Raw genomic sequence first — 20,064 nt, 5'->3', positions numbered from 1 at the left:
GGAGAAATTGAAGTTGGCTTGTATCGTTAGAATACCAGCTGCTGATCACAAAAACGCCACTCTTACTGAAAACAAAGCGCTTGTAAGGTAGAAAATTGCAAAAACCAAAATACAGGTATGGCTGCCACATGCCAATCTCACAAGTACAAGCGTGAATAGGACAAGAGACGCCATCTTGGAGGAATTTTCCTTACTCCACAATCACCACTAATCTCTGAGGCTGACAAAAAAAAGGTTGCACGATTCAATATCGAAGTAAGTTTTGTTTTGAAACTGATTGTGCACTTTTATCACACAGGGAAGGCAGGCAAAAGACAACCTGAATGTTGGAAGCAAAGAAAACCGATGCTTGGCGGCCAGGAGAGTTTCGATTTGTTATGGCGCTTCGCGTCTATGAGCTTTGCGTGCCCCGTGGTTTTGTTTTTGACGCGCCTCGATTTACAAGCGCCGAACAGCAGAGGAACTCCAAGTGCCGCTTCAAGTGCTAGTTAACCTTTGAAGGAGCCTGTTAAGGCTGGTCAGATGATCGCTATGGTCGATGAAAAACTATGATGACATGATGGTCGGTGATCATACAAGGCAGTTAGCAGTATAAAGAGCACTTGTGTCTTTGTATGCTTGCCCGGCGAAACGTTCCCGGCTGTGCCAGTCAACTTCGAACTACTTAATGGAAATCGTTTATTAGAGAAGGGAGACAAAATACAAGGCAGTTAAGAAAAAAAAAATTGCTGATGGCCTAGCTCTGTTAGGCCAGGATATGCGAAAGCGCGGAGACTTTTGCATCGAAAGAGTGCATTCACTAGATGCGCCTTTATTCACAATGAATGCTTGAGCCGTCGTGGCGGAGTGGTAGTGTCTCCGCCTCACACGCCGAAAGCCCTGGTTCAATTCCAAGCCTCGGCATGGGTTTTTTTTTTTTATTCAGTGAGTGTGCGGGGGCTTTAGTGGCTCCCATAGATGCCGCCACCGAATACGTCGGTTAGCAGTTTAGCGCAAGCTCTGTTAAGGCACGTTTATACTCCGGTGTAATGCGCACACGCACGCTGCACGGCGACCTCACGTCGGCCAAAGCGAGACCCTCTATACTCCAACTGCGCTCGACCGCCGACGCGTTCAGCGGCTTCGGCGCACTCTGACCGCACTGGCGGAGACTTGGAGCACGTCTCTATTTCGCGCCGAGTGTGCCAGCCACCGCTGGCCTGGCCAGACCGGTTCGGCTCCGCGGCGAGGTGCGCGTTGTGACCTCATGTGCCTCCTCGGAGCACCGCCTTGGCGAATCGCAAGTTCGCGACCAGTAAAGCTGTCGCTTTAAAAGAGATTTGGAACCTGCAGAGACCGTGACTCCGCTCTCTTCCAACTTGTTTGTTTGCGGCTCCTTTCAATAGCTTCGGCAGTTGGGCGGTGCTGTTGTCTTCGAGCTCTTGGCTAATTTAATCCATTCACAGTACACATCTGAAGGCACATGCAAGTGGGCGAGAGAACCCGATCCAGTGGACCTCGTACCTCTGGAAACGTGCGAAACCTGTTGAAGCGTCGTGCATCGGTTTTACTTTCAAGCCGCCAACTTTAAACGCGAGCACCCTTGAGCACCCATCCGTTTTTTGTGGCAAAAAAACAAAAAAAAACCAACAACCCGGCCCTTGCAACCGTGAGAAACCTCCTCGATGCCACCTGCTGCACCGTGCAACAGCACCTTTCAAGAAATCACAATCCATTGGCCCCAAAGCCTCGGCCAGCCTCCGATGAGTGCGACGTGCCGACTGAGTCCACGCCCCTCGTGACTCTCCGCGCTGGGGTTGATATTTAATTAGCAACGGCTGCTCACTGGGGAAGGAGGAAACGACCCGCCAGTGCCTAACCCAACCGTGCTCCCTCAATAGCATTGCACGCTTTGTGGAGCTGAGATCACTGAAATGCAGGCCGGAATTTTTGCGAGAACTTTGTTGGCGGGTTCGGGAACGAGATCCATCGTAAGGCTCCGGTGCAAACGTAAACGAAGCGACGGTAGCAACCCCCAATAGATGCCTTCAACATGCGGCGGCGGTAGCTTTTGTTTCGGCTGCTGCTAGACCACACCGTTAGCTGCCAGAAATCACGGAGTCTGCGTTTACGTCACGTTTCACGTCACTCCGTCCTGTGACGTCATAAGAGTGCGCCGAGTTTGTATGCGAGGGCGGGAAAAACTTTTTCAACTTCGAATCCAAATTTCTTTGAAATAAATGCATCTTTCGCTCCCGGACAAGCGGCAACAAAGTCATGAAATGCCAAACTATCAGATTTTACTAACAAAAAAAAAAATTGATAGAGTTCCCACTGTCCCTTTAAGCCCACTGACCAGCATCCCTTGAGCATGGCAACTAATGTGCAACTAATGTGCCCAACTGCAAGTGCTATAAGGAATGTAGTAAGTTAGAGAATGGCAACCAGCTGACATGGACACTTCTGCTAGCCATGGCATCAAGGCTGCCAGACCTGAGTCGAATGTGCCATACAATATGAGAATTCATGCAACACTATGCATTTAGACAGGACAGACAATTGTAACACTATCTCCTAATGATAAGGGTATAGTGGAATAAGAAATGTTTATGTGTGAATACATAAGCAGCAATACTGTGCAGTTTTAACTTTGCACTGGCAGACAACTTTCTCTGCCTATGAAGCATACAGCAATGCTACAACACAAGAATAGACCTGAAAGCTGAAAAAAGCAGCTTTGAATGCGGGCCTTTAGATCAGATGACCTGTGGTCTCCAATCTTGCATGAATGCTCACAATGACCACTAGAAGCTAAACAGTTCTGGTTGGACTAGTTGGTGCAACATACAATCAAAGGCTGTTTGTATTGAAATGCTAAATTTAGATATAGAGATACCAAGTTTTCGTAAATAAACTACCTTGCTTTAAAATAGCACAAGTCACTCTGATGTTTTAGAGGTGGAAAGGGGGAAGAAAGGGAAAGAATGTGAAAATGTAATCATTGCATGATTGGCTTTACATCAGATAAGGCATTAAAAAATGCGCCCTCACAACAGATAAGAATAATGCAGTGAAGTCTACATGAGAAAAGGAACAAAGGAAAGGCAGCATGGAAGAAAGAAAATAATGATACGGTATGTGAGGTTTAATTTCTTGAGGCTGTCTATGGGCTAAAAGGGATACTATGAGGGACACATCTGATGTATACCAGATAGGGTGATGAATGACTAGACCTAGAGCTAGTGTCCTGCATCACATCACAGCAAAGCCCCCCCCACACTGCTATTAACCTTGGTGGTACTGTCCGGGCACTGGAGTAGCAATGGGTGATGTTCCCCTGAGAGTCTTGAACTGAGCAGTATGAGCAGCCAACAGAGCGCAGGCACCCCAACCGGCTGTGTGAGAAGAGTCCACACAAGTCGCGGGGAAGAGTCACACGTTGCAGCCGCACCGACCTCCCACCCAGGACGTACAGCTTTCCCTGAAGAAGGGTCGCTGAGGCACCCACCAAGGCTGCTGGCTGATCGCCTACAAACTGCACGTCTGCAAAAAAGCATCTCTTGTGAGTGGGAAGAGATACAAAGAAATGAAAAGAACTGGTCGATACACAACGTGATCCTATTCATTTGAGCTCCAAGGAAACTGAAAATTTGTTAAAAAAAAGTGGAGCTTGAACTAAATTGCGTCCTTCAGAACATCAGCACAGACAGTCACCAACTTTCATGGTTTAGCACCTGGTAACCATACTGTGCATGTGAGAGTGTGTATAACCTTGAGAAGCAGGTACTGTTGGACCCTCAAAATGTGAGTTGTCTGAATATCATGAAGAGGTGGCAGTGAAATGTGCAGGCAGGCATACTTCAAACTGTGTACTTGTGACAGAATGTTTGATGGCATCAAATTTTTTTTTTTTTTTGTGGCACCGCAAGAAGTGGAGTTTTGCTACTTATCACCCCAGCTAAGGCGTAGAGTTTAAATAAAAATGTGCTGCCATTATCCAGTTTGGTCTCAAGCTTGTAATATCCAGATGCCTAGTTACTGAGCCATTTTTAACACTCTACGAGGGGGAACCGACATTGCTGAAGGAATGAGATATGTTAATGAAGTTTTGTTTAAGGATATACATTGCTTAATGCTCCCTGTCTCGAGACTCTGAAAGGCAAAATGCACTTCCTGTGACTGTGTAATAATGAGAGCAGTCAGCATTTTGCAGTTTTCAACAGTTAACAGTCATGACCACAACTAGCGACAGTCGTGACTTGCCAGTGCTCTTGATGCCTAGGGTGTGTGAATTGAGAAATTTCAGCTGGAAACTAAATTGATTCAAACAGTGCGATAAAAAATGTAGAATTTGAATTGTATTTTAAAACTGAAAGTTGTACATGGTGTGCTTAAAACAAACCAAAATAAATTGCTTATGCTACAAAAGATCCCCAGTCATTTCTTATTTAGTGGAAAATTGATTAGATAAATTACCCATAACACAACATTTTTCACTTCGTCAGGGCTCCTGTGCATATTTCACCCTGGATTCCTTTGTTTTTTTTGTCCAGCTGCTCTCACAACATACTTGGTTTACTGTAGTAAATGACTCATAGTGGTGTGTGGTAAAACAAGAGTACAGGCATGCCTCACAATTCTTGTAGCAGTAAGCTGCAGTTGCAAACTCATTCAGAAGCACAAGCAGCCCCATCATTTTAAAGGAGAAAAAAGTAATTCTACAGTTAAAGGTCCTACATAGCACAAAAACATAAGGAGTCATACTCCTACTTTTACAAGTTACTATGATGTGGCAGACAGAGAGGTTTGTACAGTGGTTTGAAAATGTGTGAAATGAAAAACAGACTACAATGGTGCGCTCGAGCACACAAATCCCACATTGGTATCGCTACAGCAAATTTCTCACGCTGACTACAGCAGTTTTGTGATGCTACCCACGCTTACATGAGTGCACAAAATGAATAGCCTACTAAACATGCTGCAGTGTGGCTGAGCTTTCCGAAAAATGTCACACAACCCAACAGCCAGTTATGTTAACTTTTAGGTTTGGCATTTGTACATACTTTTAATAATCACTTCCAAGTAAAATGAAAATAACAATTACACGCATGATTTTGGAATGTAAAATAGGCCATTGTAGTGCTCACAGAACTTTTAACTTTCTCACGGTGCCTTCTATGCTCAGGGGTGGCTGCAGTCAGCCAAAGGCGAAAGCATGCATCATGAGTGCCAAACACAATGGCAACACACAAGACAATGGTGTATTAGGCAGGAAGAATGGGTAGACGCTGCAGGTAGACACCCTACCACTGACAGTACCATGCGCCAAATCCTTGCAGCAGAAAAGAAAAAGTAAACAATGCCTTTGGGTGGAGTGCCATAGGCCTAGTATCATGACATTGCAGATTTTAAATTTTGGTCACATTGATCTCAAAGCTCGTTTAAATATCTAAAAATTCAAAGCTTCAATACCAGATATTCAAAAATCAAACCAAATTATGTAACTCATTATTAAAATCGAATTCAAAATTCAAATATTTGCACATACCTGCTAAACCTCCCTACATAGCTCCGTGGTGGCTACTAAGATACTGCAATTAGTTCGACTAAAGAATTTCATTTAGCATGCCTTATTAGATTTAACAGCTGCATCTTGAAGAATTCAAATTGACGAACTTAAACTCAAGTGTAAGATCAAATTACCGGTCAATTTGAATGAGGTGAATTCAAATTATTGAGACTCCACCACATACATTTTCTTCTGTCACCGAAATTGCGGAATTTTGCTTTAACAGAGGAATTTGAGCTTGATGTGCTTAGTAGGAGAAGCTGCTTTATGAAAATGACTTCAAAGTTTAAACCAGCAGCACATTAAACATCCTTTGAGTCAAGAAACAAGATGTTAAAGATTACCATATCAAGCAATCACAAAACTTTTGAGAAACATCACATACATACCATAAGTTACATGTTAATATTACAGCCATAAACAATCGATCCCGGATATATCCAACCTGATTATATCAAATTATTGTTTATATCAAGCAGTCAAAACATCTTGAAAATACCATGCAAAAGTATAGCACTACTGTTCACGTTTATCAAACTCCCGCTCAACAGCACACTGAATATATCGAACTGCACGCCATACTCTTCCAAGTAGTGCTTCCCCTAACGGCACACCCGCAATCACTTTTTGTGCACTGACCCGTGTTGGCAGCACAGCCTTGGGCACCTACTGGCCACAGTAGCCATGATGTGAATACGTTGTAAAACTGCTGACAAGGGGAACATGGGGCATGGCTGTGCATAGACTTCGGTTCAGTGTAAGATGCAAAATGACACCGCTCTCGAACGGGGAAGCCGGTGTTCCCCATACTGGTTGTTGTGCAGTGAAGTCAATCTAGTTGACTGAAGGCTAGTGGCATGTGTGGTTATTGCATGGCCTACTTCGCTGCTGAAAGGCACTGCAGAAATCAACTGTCCCTTAATTTTAATGAGATACCATGTTTATGGTGTACCAGTAACAGCATCAGATCTGTTCTGATAGGAGATGGCTACTCCCAAAGCACCGCGCGCTAGGCCTAGCGACACTAGTAAGCAGTGTGTTTCCAGTTGTAACCAGAGGCTATGTTCCAGTACGCCGGCAGGAGGCATGTCGCTGCAGCAAGTATCTCGGTAGCATGGGTTCACCACATTCATGCTTCTAGGTTACACATAACCTTATCTACTGCCATGTTCTATAATCGAATTATCAATATATAAAACTTTTTTGCGATCCTCTTCTAGCTCGAGATATCCATGGCAGACTGTACAGCATTACGATATATATAGAATAATATTACAGCCATTACAGCTCAGTGGTGGCCTAATTGTTCCAGCATCCGCCTTGTATGCAGGAGGTGCGGGGTTCGATCCCCACTGCTTTTGGATACCCACCAGTTTCCAATGGGTACAAGCTTTCCCCTGGCTTAGTGCTCGGTCTTCTGGAGTGAAATGTGCAGAAAAATCGGTCTTTAACCTCACCTTGTGTAACGAAAACACCTTGTGTCATGGTGCTCTTAAGCAAAAGCTGCTCTTACATCATTAAAATTCATCATTATCATTACATATATCTCATACACAGTGTCAATCTCATTGTTGTTGAACCAAGTTTAATAGAGCAGGGGTCATGTATGGTCAAAGAAGGCCACAGAATGGTTAATGTTTAACAAATAAGAACAACAGCGCAACTTTAGCCACTGTAAACCTCCTGAAATACAAAAAGGCCCACTGGTAAGGAAAGAAGATGAATGAACCAACTTTTTTTTAAATAATGATTGCGTGAAATAAATGGTGTGTTGCATGTTTAGTAAGGACTGGCTCTGGGTGAATTGTCAAAAACTAGAATTCAGCCACAACATTAACCCTTTCACATGTTGCTCACCATTTCTGCAGGGCTTGCCATATACTGCTATACCGCATATACCATATACTGCTGTGTACAAGTCGATTCTGAATATAAGTCAACCGCCCAACTCGCCAACCTTGCTGGCCAAAAAAAGTTGACTCCAAATATAAGTCGATGCAGACAACCCCCATTTCTGTACACTTGGTTTATGGGGTTTAACGTCCCAAAAGTGACTGAGTGACTCGGGCTATGAAGGAAGCCAGTATATCGCAGAGTACACGGACCTCTAGCATTCTGCCTCCATCAAAATGTGACTACTGCAGCCGGCACTGAACCCGTGTCTTTTGGGTTAGTAACTGAGCACCATAACTACAGAGCCACTACAGTGGCTCGCCACGCAATTTGTTACTTAGTTTCCAGTGAGACGGCATCATGACGCGTGTGCAGCTTAAAGCAATAAATGTGTAATGATGCGATAGTAGGGCTAGCAGTCACAGGAAAATGGCGATCAAATGATAAAACAGTGCCTCATTCTGCCTTCCATGGCTGACAAGCAGCAAACCGAACTGTCAATGATTTTGTACAGTTTCGGATTCCATCGTTATGTGCACTCTGAGGCCTCATGCTCTGGGGCTTCCCCATACTCAAGAAGCTAGCAAAAGTTTGTTCTCATGCTGCTATTTACCGCTCGTCCTGGAAGCCAATTGCCAGCGCGAGCGAACCGGTAAACTGGTAGCAATTAAAATTTTCACTCGCGAAACCGAACTGCATGCATATTAATTTTTTTTTTACACATAGCTATATACCGTAAAATTCCAAGCAAGCGCCCCCGCCCCCGCAAGTCGAAATTACTTGCAGAGAAGTGGGGGGGACGCTATACCGGAACGGCACCAAAATTCAAGATGGCGCAGCGAAGTTCGTCGCCTGGCGCGACCGCGGGCAGTGCCATTGCCTAAAGCTCACTACTAACGCAAGCTTGCTTTGTCGCTGCTAGTGCATAGCAGGCGGCCTTTCTGATAATATGGCTACTTTCAAGTAGGGGTGTGCGAATATCGAAATTTTCGAATACGAATCGAATACAAATATGAAGAAAAAATGGCTTCGAATATCGAATCGAATATCTGGTCAGCACAGAAAATAAAATCAGGAATGATAAACAAGCAAAAATTGTTGCTCATATTTTTTTCAAAATAGTGTATGGCCTTTGCAGCTGAAATAAACAAAACTAGACTGCCTGAGCACCGTAGAAAAAAAAAAACATGATGTGTGCAAAAATATATACTACTTAATTGAACTGCATAACAGTATCCAACCTGTAATGTGGTCAGGCAAAATGCAATCTATAACAAGACAAGACTGGAAGCAAACATAACATGATGGCTAGTAAAACCTCATTAATTTGGAGTTCAAAGGAACGACAGAAATGGAAGACATCGTGAAAGTAAGCGAGATGGGAGCGCGCATTGACGTCGGAATGAAAAGACTGCTTCTAAAAAAGGAAAAAAAATGACGAGCAACGTGTCAATCAGTGTCTGAAAGCGACACGATGCTGAGATTGGACTACAGGCGAATGCGGGGGCCGACAATTGCCATTGCAACGGGCAGGCGAGTGGCCAAGCTCAGAAACCAAAACTACCGCGGCCAGGTTATTTTGTTGACCTAGTGACAGGGGCCCTCCGAACGTTGTCACGCCTGTCGTTAGGCCCATTTAAGAGGTGCATGGGTTGCAGAGCACCATGCAATACGCGGGATTTTAACAGGATCGCTTGCCCTGTTGCGACACCTCGACTCGCCCCTTTGGGAGCCTCACGCGAAATTCCGCAAGTAGGCTTTCCCGCATAGCATAGTTGACCAAAACAAGATGGCGGTGGTCACGCTCAAAGAGTTAAGAGGGTTCTTCAGTGACAGTGTCCATAGGAAATACATGGGAACTGTCAGAAGCTGTAGCGTGTCTAAAAATGGCTCGATTTTCATGTGGCAGCATTTTCTTTAATGAATGGAGGAAAAGTTGCAGACAGATATTATTTTTTAAGTTTCATTTTTTACAAATCAGAGGTAAATATCAAGAAATTAAAAAGTAGGCTAATTAAGCTTAACTAAGTAATTGACTTTTAAAAACGAAAAAAATACTACAGACTAGGTCACATGACCCTAAACAACCTTCAGTTGGTTTCATGCAATTAGTACATTCAGTGTTTTTTAAAAGCTTGGTTACATTTAGCTGGGACCAGCCCCCCCCCCCCTGGTGTATATATATTACCGTATAAAAGCCTGTAAGGGCTGCACCCATGTACAGGCTGCACCCAGTTTTCCCGAAAGAAATATTAAAAAAAAAAATTAGCCCTGTAAGGGCCGCACCCTAACTTTACAGGATCTACACGTGAATAGCCTTCCAAATACACGCTCCGGGCGTGCTTACTTGATCGCGAAGGCCACACATGTACACAGGAGCTTCCAGGTGCTGCCCATGGATGGCGCCCGAGGCCGCGGGTCGTCATCATCATTGTCTACTTTTCCCTCCGCCGCGAGCTCCCGCTATCCATATCAGCATCAGTATCGGCACCAGCTACAGCTTTTTGTGGCTGTCAAAGGCACGGGAGTTGTGGTAGCGTGGTAGTTCACTGTAGTTGTGGCTTTCATGTGCTGCCGCCTAGCATTGCAACTTTAGCAAGATGGGCAAGCACCTCAATAACCAAGCAGCTGGGAGTTTGCTCTCGGACACGGCAAGCGTGCAGCCAGCAGGACATTTGGCGTTGATCAGCAGTGTGTCCGACGATGACGCAACCAAAAGGATGCATTCAGAAGCACAAGCTGCAGAATGTGTGCTTTCCAAGGCAAGCCATGCTAGTTTCCCGAACTGGAAGAAGAGCTGCTCTGCTATGTGATAAAAGTGCTGAACAACAGCTACGCATTAACAATGGACATGCTATGCAACTTCTTGTGGGATGAGCATACACCAGAGCACAGCACCAGCACCGAGTTGGAAGACTCCGCGAGTGACGACTGAACGCAGAATAAATGCCGTTCATTCTCTGATTGGTGTGTTTTTACTTAAAATTGTTTTTTTTGCATATCGCATATATCGGCCGCACCCCGAAAACTGTCCCTTGAATCTGGAAGAAAAAGTGCGGCCCTTACATGCGTTTATACGATATATTATATTATTAATTATATATCCAAGCTCTCAATATGCTCTCAATCAAAAAACAGTCTGAAAAAATTTGGAGGACGCTTAAGCTTCATCTTTAAGAGTGAGAGGCGACAGCCTGTCCCCCATTCGGCGCTACGCCTGGCCCCTTGGACAATTTAAGGAAAGGACGCCTGTCTCACATATCTGGGGAACACCCGAACCAGGCCATAAGGGAAAGAAAATGAAAAGAAAACTGTTTTTAAGGAAATGAAATGAAGCCTGTCTCACAGCCTGTCTCACAATTCTCACTGCACACCCCTACCTACCAAGCCTTAAGGGAAGGAAAATCCCTTCCCTTATGGCGCGCTTCAGGTGTCCACCGAGATGTGACATATACTGTGCCATTTTTCGCTCATGGCCAACACTGGGACACGGGCCCTTAACGCTGTCACGTTAAAACAGTCTCAAAGCCTCACTGATATTGGCCGGCCCAGGCTGTGGTCAGGGATTCGTTAGGGATTGGTCACGGCTGACGAATAAGAGTGGGGCTTTGACATTGTTTTGAGACGGTTTTCACATTGAGACCAATCTGTAGTTTGACTCCTGGACTACTACTGAATAAAATACAGTTTCAGTTCTCATGTTGGGCCAAACTAATTTAGAAAAATTTCAGTCTTTGTCAACGGCAGTGTCGAGTATCTAATCAATAGATGTTCCAGCCATATCCAAAAGGCCAGGTAATTGTTAACCATGAAAGAAATGAAGAACGTGCAGTTATTGCAGGTGAAAAATGCCACAAATCATGCAACACAGAAAAAGGAATAGTGATGACAATAATTATTGACAAAATGCACAGAAAACAAAGCCTCAAAACTGCAAATTACTTCTCACAATGGACCTTGCAATTAGAGACATCGCAACTCAAAACTGTTCCAGGGCCCGCACAATCTGTTTACATCGCTTAAAATGACTTGTCACGTCATCACATCAATACAAACGTGCATGCGGCAAGAAATATTTTTGCATTCAATTGGGCCCCGACTCAAGTGGATCTAACCAAATGACAATGTGCTTACAAGGCCCATCAAGTGGGATCCAGTGATTGCAGCTGAAGTCATAGGCAAATGGTTCCAAAATAGCTTCTCCAGAGCCATTACGGCCTCCAAGAATAAACAGCGAGTTTTCGGTCGAGGCTGAAGCATGGAAGTAGCGGGGTGATATCTAGGAAAGAGAAAATAAAACATTACAAAACAGTTTCAGGACAAGTAATGAAATATAATAACATCAAGCTCCTGCATATAATCTGTAAATAAAATTTAAGAGAATAAGTTTCACTCATATTATTGTAATGCGAAGATTTGCATACAGCAGACTGGGTTGCCTTACCACAGACTCATTGTAAAAAAAATCTACTTAATATGAACTGCCTTGCGTGTGATTTTTGGCGAATACAGACTTTATCAGCAAATGTGAACCACTGTGACTTTGTGTCATAGTACTCAAAGTATTTGTGCAGCAAAGGAAAAAAAAGCTTCATAGCACTGAGACAGAAATACTGTATATTGCCACATACAAGTTAACGTTTTTTTCGAGAAGCGGCCATCTGAAATTGGGGGGTAGACATATACGTGGAGCTGGCCTATCTGAACAAATATTACAACCCAGAATCTTCTGTTGAGCCCAGAGGCATGACCACTGGCTACAAGCAACTAGAGGACCCTTAAAACATCCATTAAGGGGGGAAGAGGGTCTTAGAAAAAAATTCTTATTAAGTCACAATTCTGAAATCTTCGGGGAACATGTACCTTTGCGTGCTGATTCCAAATATAGAATTTAATTTAATGTACAACAAGTCCTTGAGGACTTGATGAAATATGTTATGTAACTTTTTGTGGAGAGTTTTTAAGAAATCCTGCTGCAGGGAACTTGCTAGAATGCATGCCATTGGTTTCTCTTGATATTAAGCTATGCAATAAAGCTAGAACTATCATCCTGCCTGTCATAGAAGTTGAGTTATAGAATTTTGAAGTTGTCACTTCAGAAACAGGAAGACAAATTTTTCTTCCCGTTTGTGAAGTACGAAGTTCAAAACCCTGTAACTCAACTTCTGTGATAGGCAGGATAATAATTTTACCCTTATTGCATAGCTTGTTGCCAAGACAAGCGGACAGCATACATTCTAGCAAGTTCCCTGCAACAAAATTTCGTTAAAGCTCTCCACAAAAAGTTACATAACATATTGCATCAAGTCCTCAAGGACTTGTTGTACATTAAATTAAGTTCCATATTTGGAATCAGCATGCAAAAATACATGTTCCCTGAAGATTTCTTAATTGGGACTTCATTAATAAAAATTTTTGTTCTAAGACCAGCTTCCCCCCTTAAATGAGCCAATTCTTTTTATCTTTGTGGGCATCTTTTTGCTTACTCTAGAGTAAGCTGGATTGGCACGGTCATCAGGTGGCAAGCGGGACCATCGACGGCTTGGCATGTGCAACACATACAGGTGGTCTGAAACCAGTGGGCGATCCACTGAGTACACAATGCCTCCAAACACGTATATACTTTGTGTTGGCTGGTGGTAGTTGCTGGTATGCCCGTACACACCTGCAACAAGAAAGCACAGGGCAAAATTTAGAAAAAATTATTTCACCTCCTCCAGCAGAGCTCAAAGGCAAAACTGTTTTGCCACTGCACTCTTCTGCATGTTAATTTCAAACAGCTTGTAAAGTGAGTATGAAAAGAGGAACAAGCAATCACACTTACTCCTAAATAAAACCACAAAACTAATTCAATTTTCTGGGATTTTGATAGTTCATACAATAGCACACAAGTGCTTGCACAAAACCTCCCCAAAATTTAGAAGTGTCATAAGTGCTTCTTATTAGTAAGTTTATTTTTCAGCAGTTATGCTGAATTCTGTAACAACCTATGAAGGTTGAAACTTTTATATAATAAGTGCATGGCAACAGACCTAGAATTTTATCAAGATTCACCTTTTATGACTCATGTTATACCTTAACACAGAAAGCGAACACTAAAATTCAAGCAGCAGCGCTGTAAATTTGTAAATATGCACCCTTGACCAACAAAAATGCAACTTCATTTTTAAATGAGCTCATTTACAAGGAATAGGAAAATATGATTTAATCTGAAAGCTGTACCAACCTGTAACTGTCTAACAAGAAATAAGTAGAGGTGTGTGAATATCGCATTTTTGCTTGTAGAGCAAATACAGATATAATAAAAACTGGTTTAGAATAGAATATTTTATAATAGTTTCGAATGCTGAAGACAAACCACTGGTTGTGGAATGTTGTGCAATGACACGTAGCCCGCTTAGCCCTCGCGTATCGGTTTTGCCGGATTTCAAGTACTGTGAAGAGCCGAAACACTGTCGCGAACTGAAGGCATGAAAACGAAACCACGCTGTTGGATGTCCTAGTGCCTAGGCTGTACTAGATGTAGTGCGATTACGCAGGCTGGCATCGAGCCTGATATTTCTCTCATATGCTTTTTTCTCATCCTTTGTGGCCTAACATATGCAGTTTCTAGATTATAACCAATGAAAAGTGGGAACAATCAAAGTGGTCGCTGCAAAGCAACCACAGCACCACATGCTGTCTGCAACTTCGCCCCTTCAAATGGGCCACTTGCATGAGCACCATGTCTCTTATCATAATGATCTACAACGAGAGGATCGCTGGCAGTCAGGTTCACAGCCAGTTTTTGACTGCATAGTGGCACAATACAATATTGCGTTGCGTGGTGCTGCACTTTGTTTTCTGACCTGCGAGCTTGCAGTGGCGGCGCTGCAGCGGCACTCAAAGGCCATCAACACATCTAGAATTACCACTCGCGGGCTTTTACCACATGGTGGCAGTCGATTCTATGAGGAAAGAGCAAGTTAACTAGTGTCATAACTGAAAGAGACTGCCATCTCTCGCTGTTTCGCCATGAGTTAAGATGAACAATAAATTCTAAATTTATTAACGTCTAGAAGGTTCAAATGGTTTGACTACAGAAAGTGCAGTGCAAGTTGACTACAGGCAGTTCGGTGCAAATAAAATAGCAAATACTACTCGAACAGCCCTAGAAATAACACATTAAACAATCATCACTGCAAAATTATTGTTTATGCTTTGCACTGTCATGATTGCACCGCACGCAAAAAGAGACACGATACAACAGAATCATCATCACGATGCTTCCCACCATCGTTGGCTGCCTGCCTCTCGTGCTTCCAGCCTTGTTACCACAAATTAGGCAGACTTTCTAGAACCACTGCATGCTACCTGTAAACCTTGGTAATTGGCAGAACTATTGGCAGAACATGTCAGCTTACAAGCCCAGTGGCATCTCACAGGAAAAGAAACAGGAGGAATAAATTTATTCAGCAATAAGCACCAAAATTTTTGAAGTGAAAAGCTTCACTACGACAGCTTTTCGAACCGTCCACGGTGCCGCAAATTTGACCTTGAATGCAGGTAGAGGTCAAACTATGAGCATAACTGGTGGTAGTCACGTTCAACACATGAGTCAGCTACAGCAGCGACACCAGCGGCTGTTACACCAACTATCTCGACTTTGACTTTTACCTTTGACCTTCGATCAAGCGGGAAAGTGTCTGCAGGCACGCAGGTCATGAAAGTGGGTTCTCCATATGCATTCAGGGGAACGCTTGTTGTGACTGATGGAGATAGTTGGCTGCAAGTTTGACCTTGAATGTAGCTAGAGGCCAAAAAAGGAAATGAGGCCTGTCTCACATATCTTGGTGGACACCCTAACCGCCCCAGTAAGGGAAGGAAAATGAAATTAAAATTGGTTTTAAGGAAAGGAAAATTATGCCTGTCTCACATATCTCTGTGGCCTGTAAGGGAAGGAAAGTGAAATTGAAAATTGGTAGTTGGGGGAAAGGAAATGGCACAGTATCTGTCTCACATCTGGGTGGACACCTGAACCACACAGCACTGCAAGGGAAGGGATAAAGGAGGGACTGAGAGAAGAAAGGAAGAAAGAGGTACCATAGTAGTGGAGGGCTCCAGAATAAATTCGACCACCTGGGAATCTTTAATGTGCACTGACATCCCACAACACATGTGTTTCCCCTCCATCCAAGACCGCGTGTTTCGCCTCCACCCAAGCAACTACTGGGGTCGGGTTTGAACCTGGGTACTCCAGATCAGTAGCGCAGCGCCCTAACCACTGAGCCACCACAGCGGGTCTCACATTGCGCCAATTCCTTTCTCCAAAAAACCAATTTCTTCTTCAATTTGGCTTTCTGAAGTTATCTGCAGGGTTTGCATCATTTGGAACCAGATTTGGTCCCATGTTTCCGCATACAACGAGCAATAATACAGTTGTAGATATCACCGAAGCTATATTAAATATATACTGTCTTGTGTGAGCGCCAGGCGCTCGACCATAAATGTAGACAGGGAGATGCAGCTTTTCGCTTTAGACCAGGGTTAACCAGAGCTAACCACTAGCAAATTTTTAAATATCTCCATAGATTTGAGACTGGAAACCCAGCTGCAAGCAGTTACTGGGATGTGAGATGGTTTCACAAGCCTCACCTTCAATGTAGGCCATATTGCCGCACTTAGTTTAGCCATCACGCTACCGGCTCCCCCGTGCGGTCTGTCTTCGACCTTTGTTGTGCGCCGGACTTCGTCCTCTTCTGCTCGGTGCTAGGCCCTGCCGGCTACGCTCTGCGCAGTGTGCTCACCAGGTACTGTTCTGCCAGGGATTGAACGTCCTACCGGCGTCCGTGACATTTTTGGTGGAGATGCTGGGTAAGATCTATGTACGAAGAGGTCCCAGGAACCTCCAGCGCTCAGCCACACCCCCTGGACACGACACCTGTCCACAAGTCAAGCCGCCGCTTGAAAGGCTTAGCTCCCGAGTACAATCCCCTCGCCGCGCCATCCCGCAAGATGACCTCTACGGTGGCCAGCCAGACCTTCCAGCAAACTGTGAGTTCGCCACCGCTGCTTCTTCATTCGCCTCGTACGCCCGCGCCGTTTCATGGTGACTAGTTTGAAGATGTGGAGGACTGGTTGGACGGGTATGACAGGGTCTCTGAATTTAATCTGTGGGACGAGGACCGCAAGCTTCGGAACGTCTACTTTGCCCTCCAGGACGCCGCCAAGACGTGGTTCGAAAACCACGAGTCCGCCATCCACACCTGGCAAGACTTCCGGCGCCAGTTGCTGGATACGTTCAGCAGCAACGAGCGGAGGGAGCGTGCTGAATTGGCCCTGCAATCGAGAGCGCAGCAGCCAAACGAGAGCGTGGCGATGTTCGTGGAGGACATGACCCGGCTTTTCAACCGCGCTGATCCTTCGATGTCGGAAGCCAAGAAGGTGCGCCATTTGATGCGGGGCGTCAAGGAGCAATTGTTCGCTGGGCTCGTGCGCGATCCTCCGGCTACAGTCGCCGATTTTGCAAAGGAGGCGGCAGGCATAGAGCGCGCCCTGCAGCAGCGGTTTGCGCACTACGGCCGTTCCTCAAGCATCACTGCTGTGGAGTGCCACATGCCGAGGCCCGGGGATGAGAACACCTCCCTCCGAGAGCTCATCAGGAGCATCGTTCGCGAAGAGCTGCAGAAGCTTCGCTCTGTGGAGCAGCCTCCTAGTGTCACCGCCATCTCGGAGGCTGTCCGTGACGAGATACGCCGCACGGTGCAGCCCACTCCACCGCCGCCACCGCCCTATGTGATGACATACAGCGAGACATTGCGAAGTCCTGCGCCACCACCGCCGGCGTTCTACTCTCCTGCCCCTACTGCGCCGTCCCACCGATTCCCGCATACGACAGCGCTGCCAGACGACCGCCCACCCGTCACGAAGGGAAACATGTGGCGAACGCCGAACAACAGGCCCCTGTGCTTCCATTGCGGCGAAGCAGGCCACATCCGTCGTCACTGCCCGTACCGCCGGATTGGCCTGCGCGGCTTTTCGCCCGACGCACCCCTGCCGCGCTATGGTGAACGACCCCGCGAGATCGATCAGTACCTAGCGGCCAACGTCCCACCTGTACCCACTGCCCAACGTCAGTCCAGGTCACCGTCGCCTCGACGGTTTTCTTCACCAGTTCGCCAGTCCTACGTCCGGCAGTCCTCCAGCCCGCGCCGGGAAAACTGAGGACGGCGACCCCCGGAGGTAGGGCCGCCGTCACCGGACATAATGACGAACATCCTCCGCTCACCGACGTTAGCATGCGACCCGACCTCCGACCCCACGCCGCGACGACCTTTCGACGCCCAGAGACGCCTTCTTCGCTTGACGCCTCAATTGGACAATCTGAACGACCCTTAAGTCCGACGACTTTTCGACGAACGGAGACGCCTCCGCTTGACGTCCCAACCCGACCGCGAGAACGATCCCCTAGTCCGACCTCCCTCACACAGCGTTTTTCTGACGGTGACCAAGCTTCGGCTGAAATCTCGGTCATCGTTGATGGCCGCCGCGTGACTGCTCTCGTAGATACCGGCGCCGATTTCTCCGTCATGAGTCGTGGTCTGACGCTTGTCCTGAGGAAAGTACTGACACCTTGGCCTGGAACACACATCCGGACAGCTGGAGGCCATCTGGTGACACCGCTTGGCGTCTGCACCGCTAGAATGGAGATTCGTGGTGTCACCTTCACTGCCTGCTTCGCTGTGTTGGCTCATTGCTCGAAGGACCTCATCCTTGGGTTAGATTTTCTTCGGGAACACGGTGCGATAATCAACCTTCGCGAACTTGTCGTGACGTTCTCACCTCATTGTGCCATAGCCGACAGCAGCGAGCGCGACAGGCCTGTTTTTCGCGTGTTTGATGACAATGTCATGCTACCACCACGCTCCAGTTTGTTTATTACGGTGGAATGCTCCAACCCACGCACTCCTCACGGGGTTGCGGAAGGTAACCTGTCGTTACTGCTGAGTCAACAAGTCTGCGTTGCGCGGGGTGTTACTTCCCTCCGCGGACTGCGAACACAGCTTTTTGTTACGAACTTTAGCGCCGAATACCGCCACTTGCCGCAAGCAACCGCCATAGTCTATTTCGATGAAATTAGTGACTCAGTCTCCCACTGCGCCTGCTCCCTCAACGATACCCATGCATCGACGTCTGACGCCCCCGTTATGACTGACGTGAACCCCGACCTAACCGCCGATCAGAAACACCGCCTCCACATGATCCTCGACTCTTTTCGTGACTGCTTTGCGACCACTTCTAAAGTTCGACAAACATCAGTCCCTAAACACCGCATTGTAGTGGATGAAGGCGAGAGGCCTATACAACACCACCCCTATCGAGTGTCTGCGAAAGAACGGGAGGTGATTCGGAGGCAGGTTGAGGAAATGCTCCGCGACGAGGTTATCCAGCCGTCAACAAGCCCGTAGGCTTCGCCCGTTGTGCTGGTCGCCAAGAAGGATGGCACTCTCCGATTCTGCGTCGACTATCGCTATTTATACCTCCTCAATGAGCATAGCTCTGCATGACTGATAGCACTGACTGATCCAACATGTATTTCACAGCGGAGAAGGAAAAAAAAAAGTCAGCATGCAGTCAATGCTTACTGCAATGAATCCAGATACAACAGACGTAATAATATCCAGACGTAATAATCCAGACGTAATAATAGTATCACTATGGTGCGCACACATTTTAAAGCGAGAAAGCTTTCAATGGCTCATGCTCGCAGTGTCCGTCCGTCCGTCCGTGACACTCTTCAACTTGATAAGAAAAAAAATTTTTGTGCATGATGGGATTCGAACCACTATCCTTCTGTTTCGTAGCTGAGTGTGCTAACGACTACGCTACTTCCTGCCAACGCACATGTACAACCTTCGTCCGTACAGTTCGAGACTGGTTTTCTTCCCTAGAAATGGTTCCCCAAAACAAATGTTGGTGCGTATGTGTAGCGCCATCTTTTCAGGCTAACCTGAGCAATTTATGTTAATTCTTGTGGCAGCCGCTAGATGGCGATGCATATAGAAAAAATACATTGTCATTAGTCGTCTGCGCATACTACTGTGAGTGAATGTGGAGAGATGGGCGTCCACCTCGAACAGCGTGTAAACATAAAATTCTCTGTGAAGCTTGGCAAGACAGCCACACAGACGTATGAGCTTTTTCGTGACGCTTACGGCAAAGACACATTATAGCGGGCGCGAGTTTTCGAGTGGCACAAAAGGTTTGTTTTGAGGAGAACGTCGGTGGAAGACGACACAAGGAAGGGCGCCCTTCAACCTCACGGAATGAAAACAACATGGCTCGGATCAGGAAAATCATACAGCAACACCACACCATTAAAGCCCGCATGCTACCAGATGCTCTCGACATTAGTACGACAACATGCTACCAAATTTTGCGTGAGAACTTGGGGAAACAAAAGCTGAATGCCAGACATGTGCCGCACTCCCTCACACAGGACCAGAAGGACATGCGGGCATCAGTGAGCGCTGATTTGCTCTCTGAGGCAGAGAAGGGTGCTGCATTCGTCGACAGCATCATTGCTAAAGACGAAAAATGGTGTTTTCAATACAATACTCAAATAAAGAGCCAGAGCGCTGAAT

At 45.9% G+C, this 20,064-nt stretch overlaps 1 protein-coding gene across 2 annotated transcripts in view; it reads right to left on the bottom strand.

Moving 5' to 3' along the window:
- Megf8 (multiple EGF like domains 8) overlaps positions 1-20,064 on the bottom strand; it is a 200,215-nt gene that overhangs the window by 72,386 nt on the left and 107,765 nt on the right. For both annotated transcript variants that reach the window (XM_077648185.1, XM_077648186.1), the window contains exons 24-26: positions 12,928-13,106; positions 11,576-11,720; positions 3,270-3,522 (exon numbers count right to left, since the gene is read on the bottom strand). In XM_077648185.1, the coding sequence (XP_077504311.1) occupies positions 3,270-3,522; positions 11,576-11,720; positions 12,928-13,106 (577 nt within the window). The remainder of the gene's footprint in view (positions 1-3,269; positions 3,523-11,575; positions 11,721-12,927; positions 13,107-20,064) is intronic.

Source organism: Amblyomma americanum, chromosome 1 (genome assembly GCF_052857255.1).
Source record: "Amblyomma americanum isolate KBUSLIRL-KWMA chromosome 1, ASM5285725v1, whole genome shotgun sequence".
NCBI lineage: Eukaryota > Metazoa > Arthropoda > Arachnida > Ixodida > Ixodidae > Amblyomma > Amblyomma americanum.
Note: the sequence above shows the minus strand (reverse complement) of the source record. Positions and strands in the feature narration are given on the sequence as shown.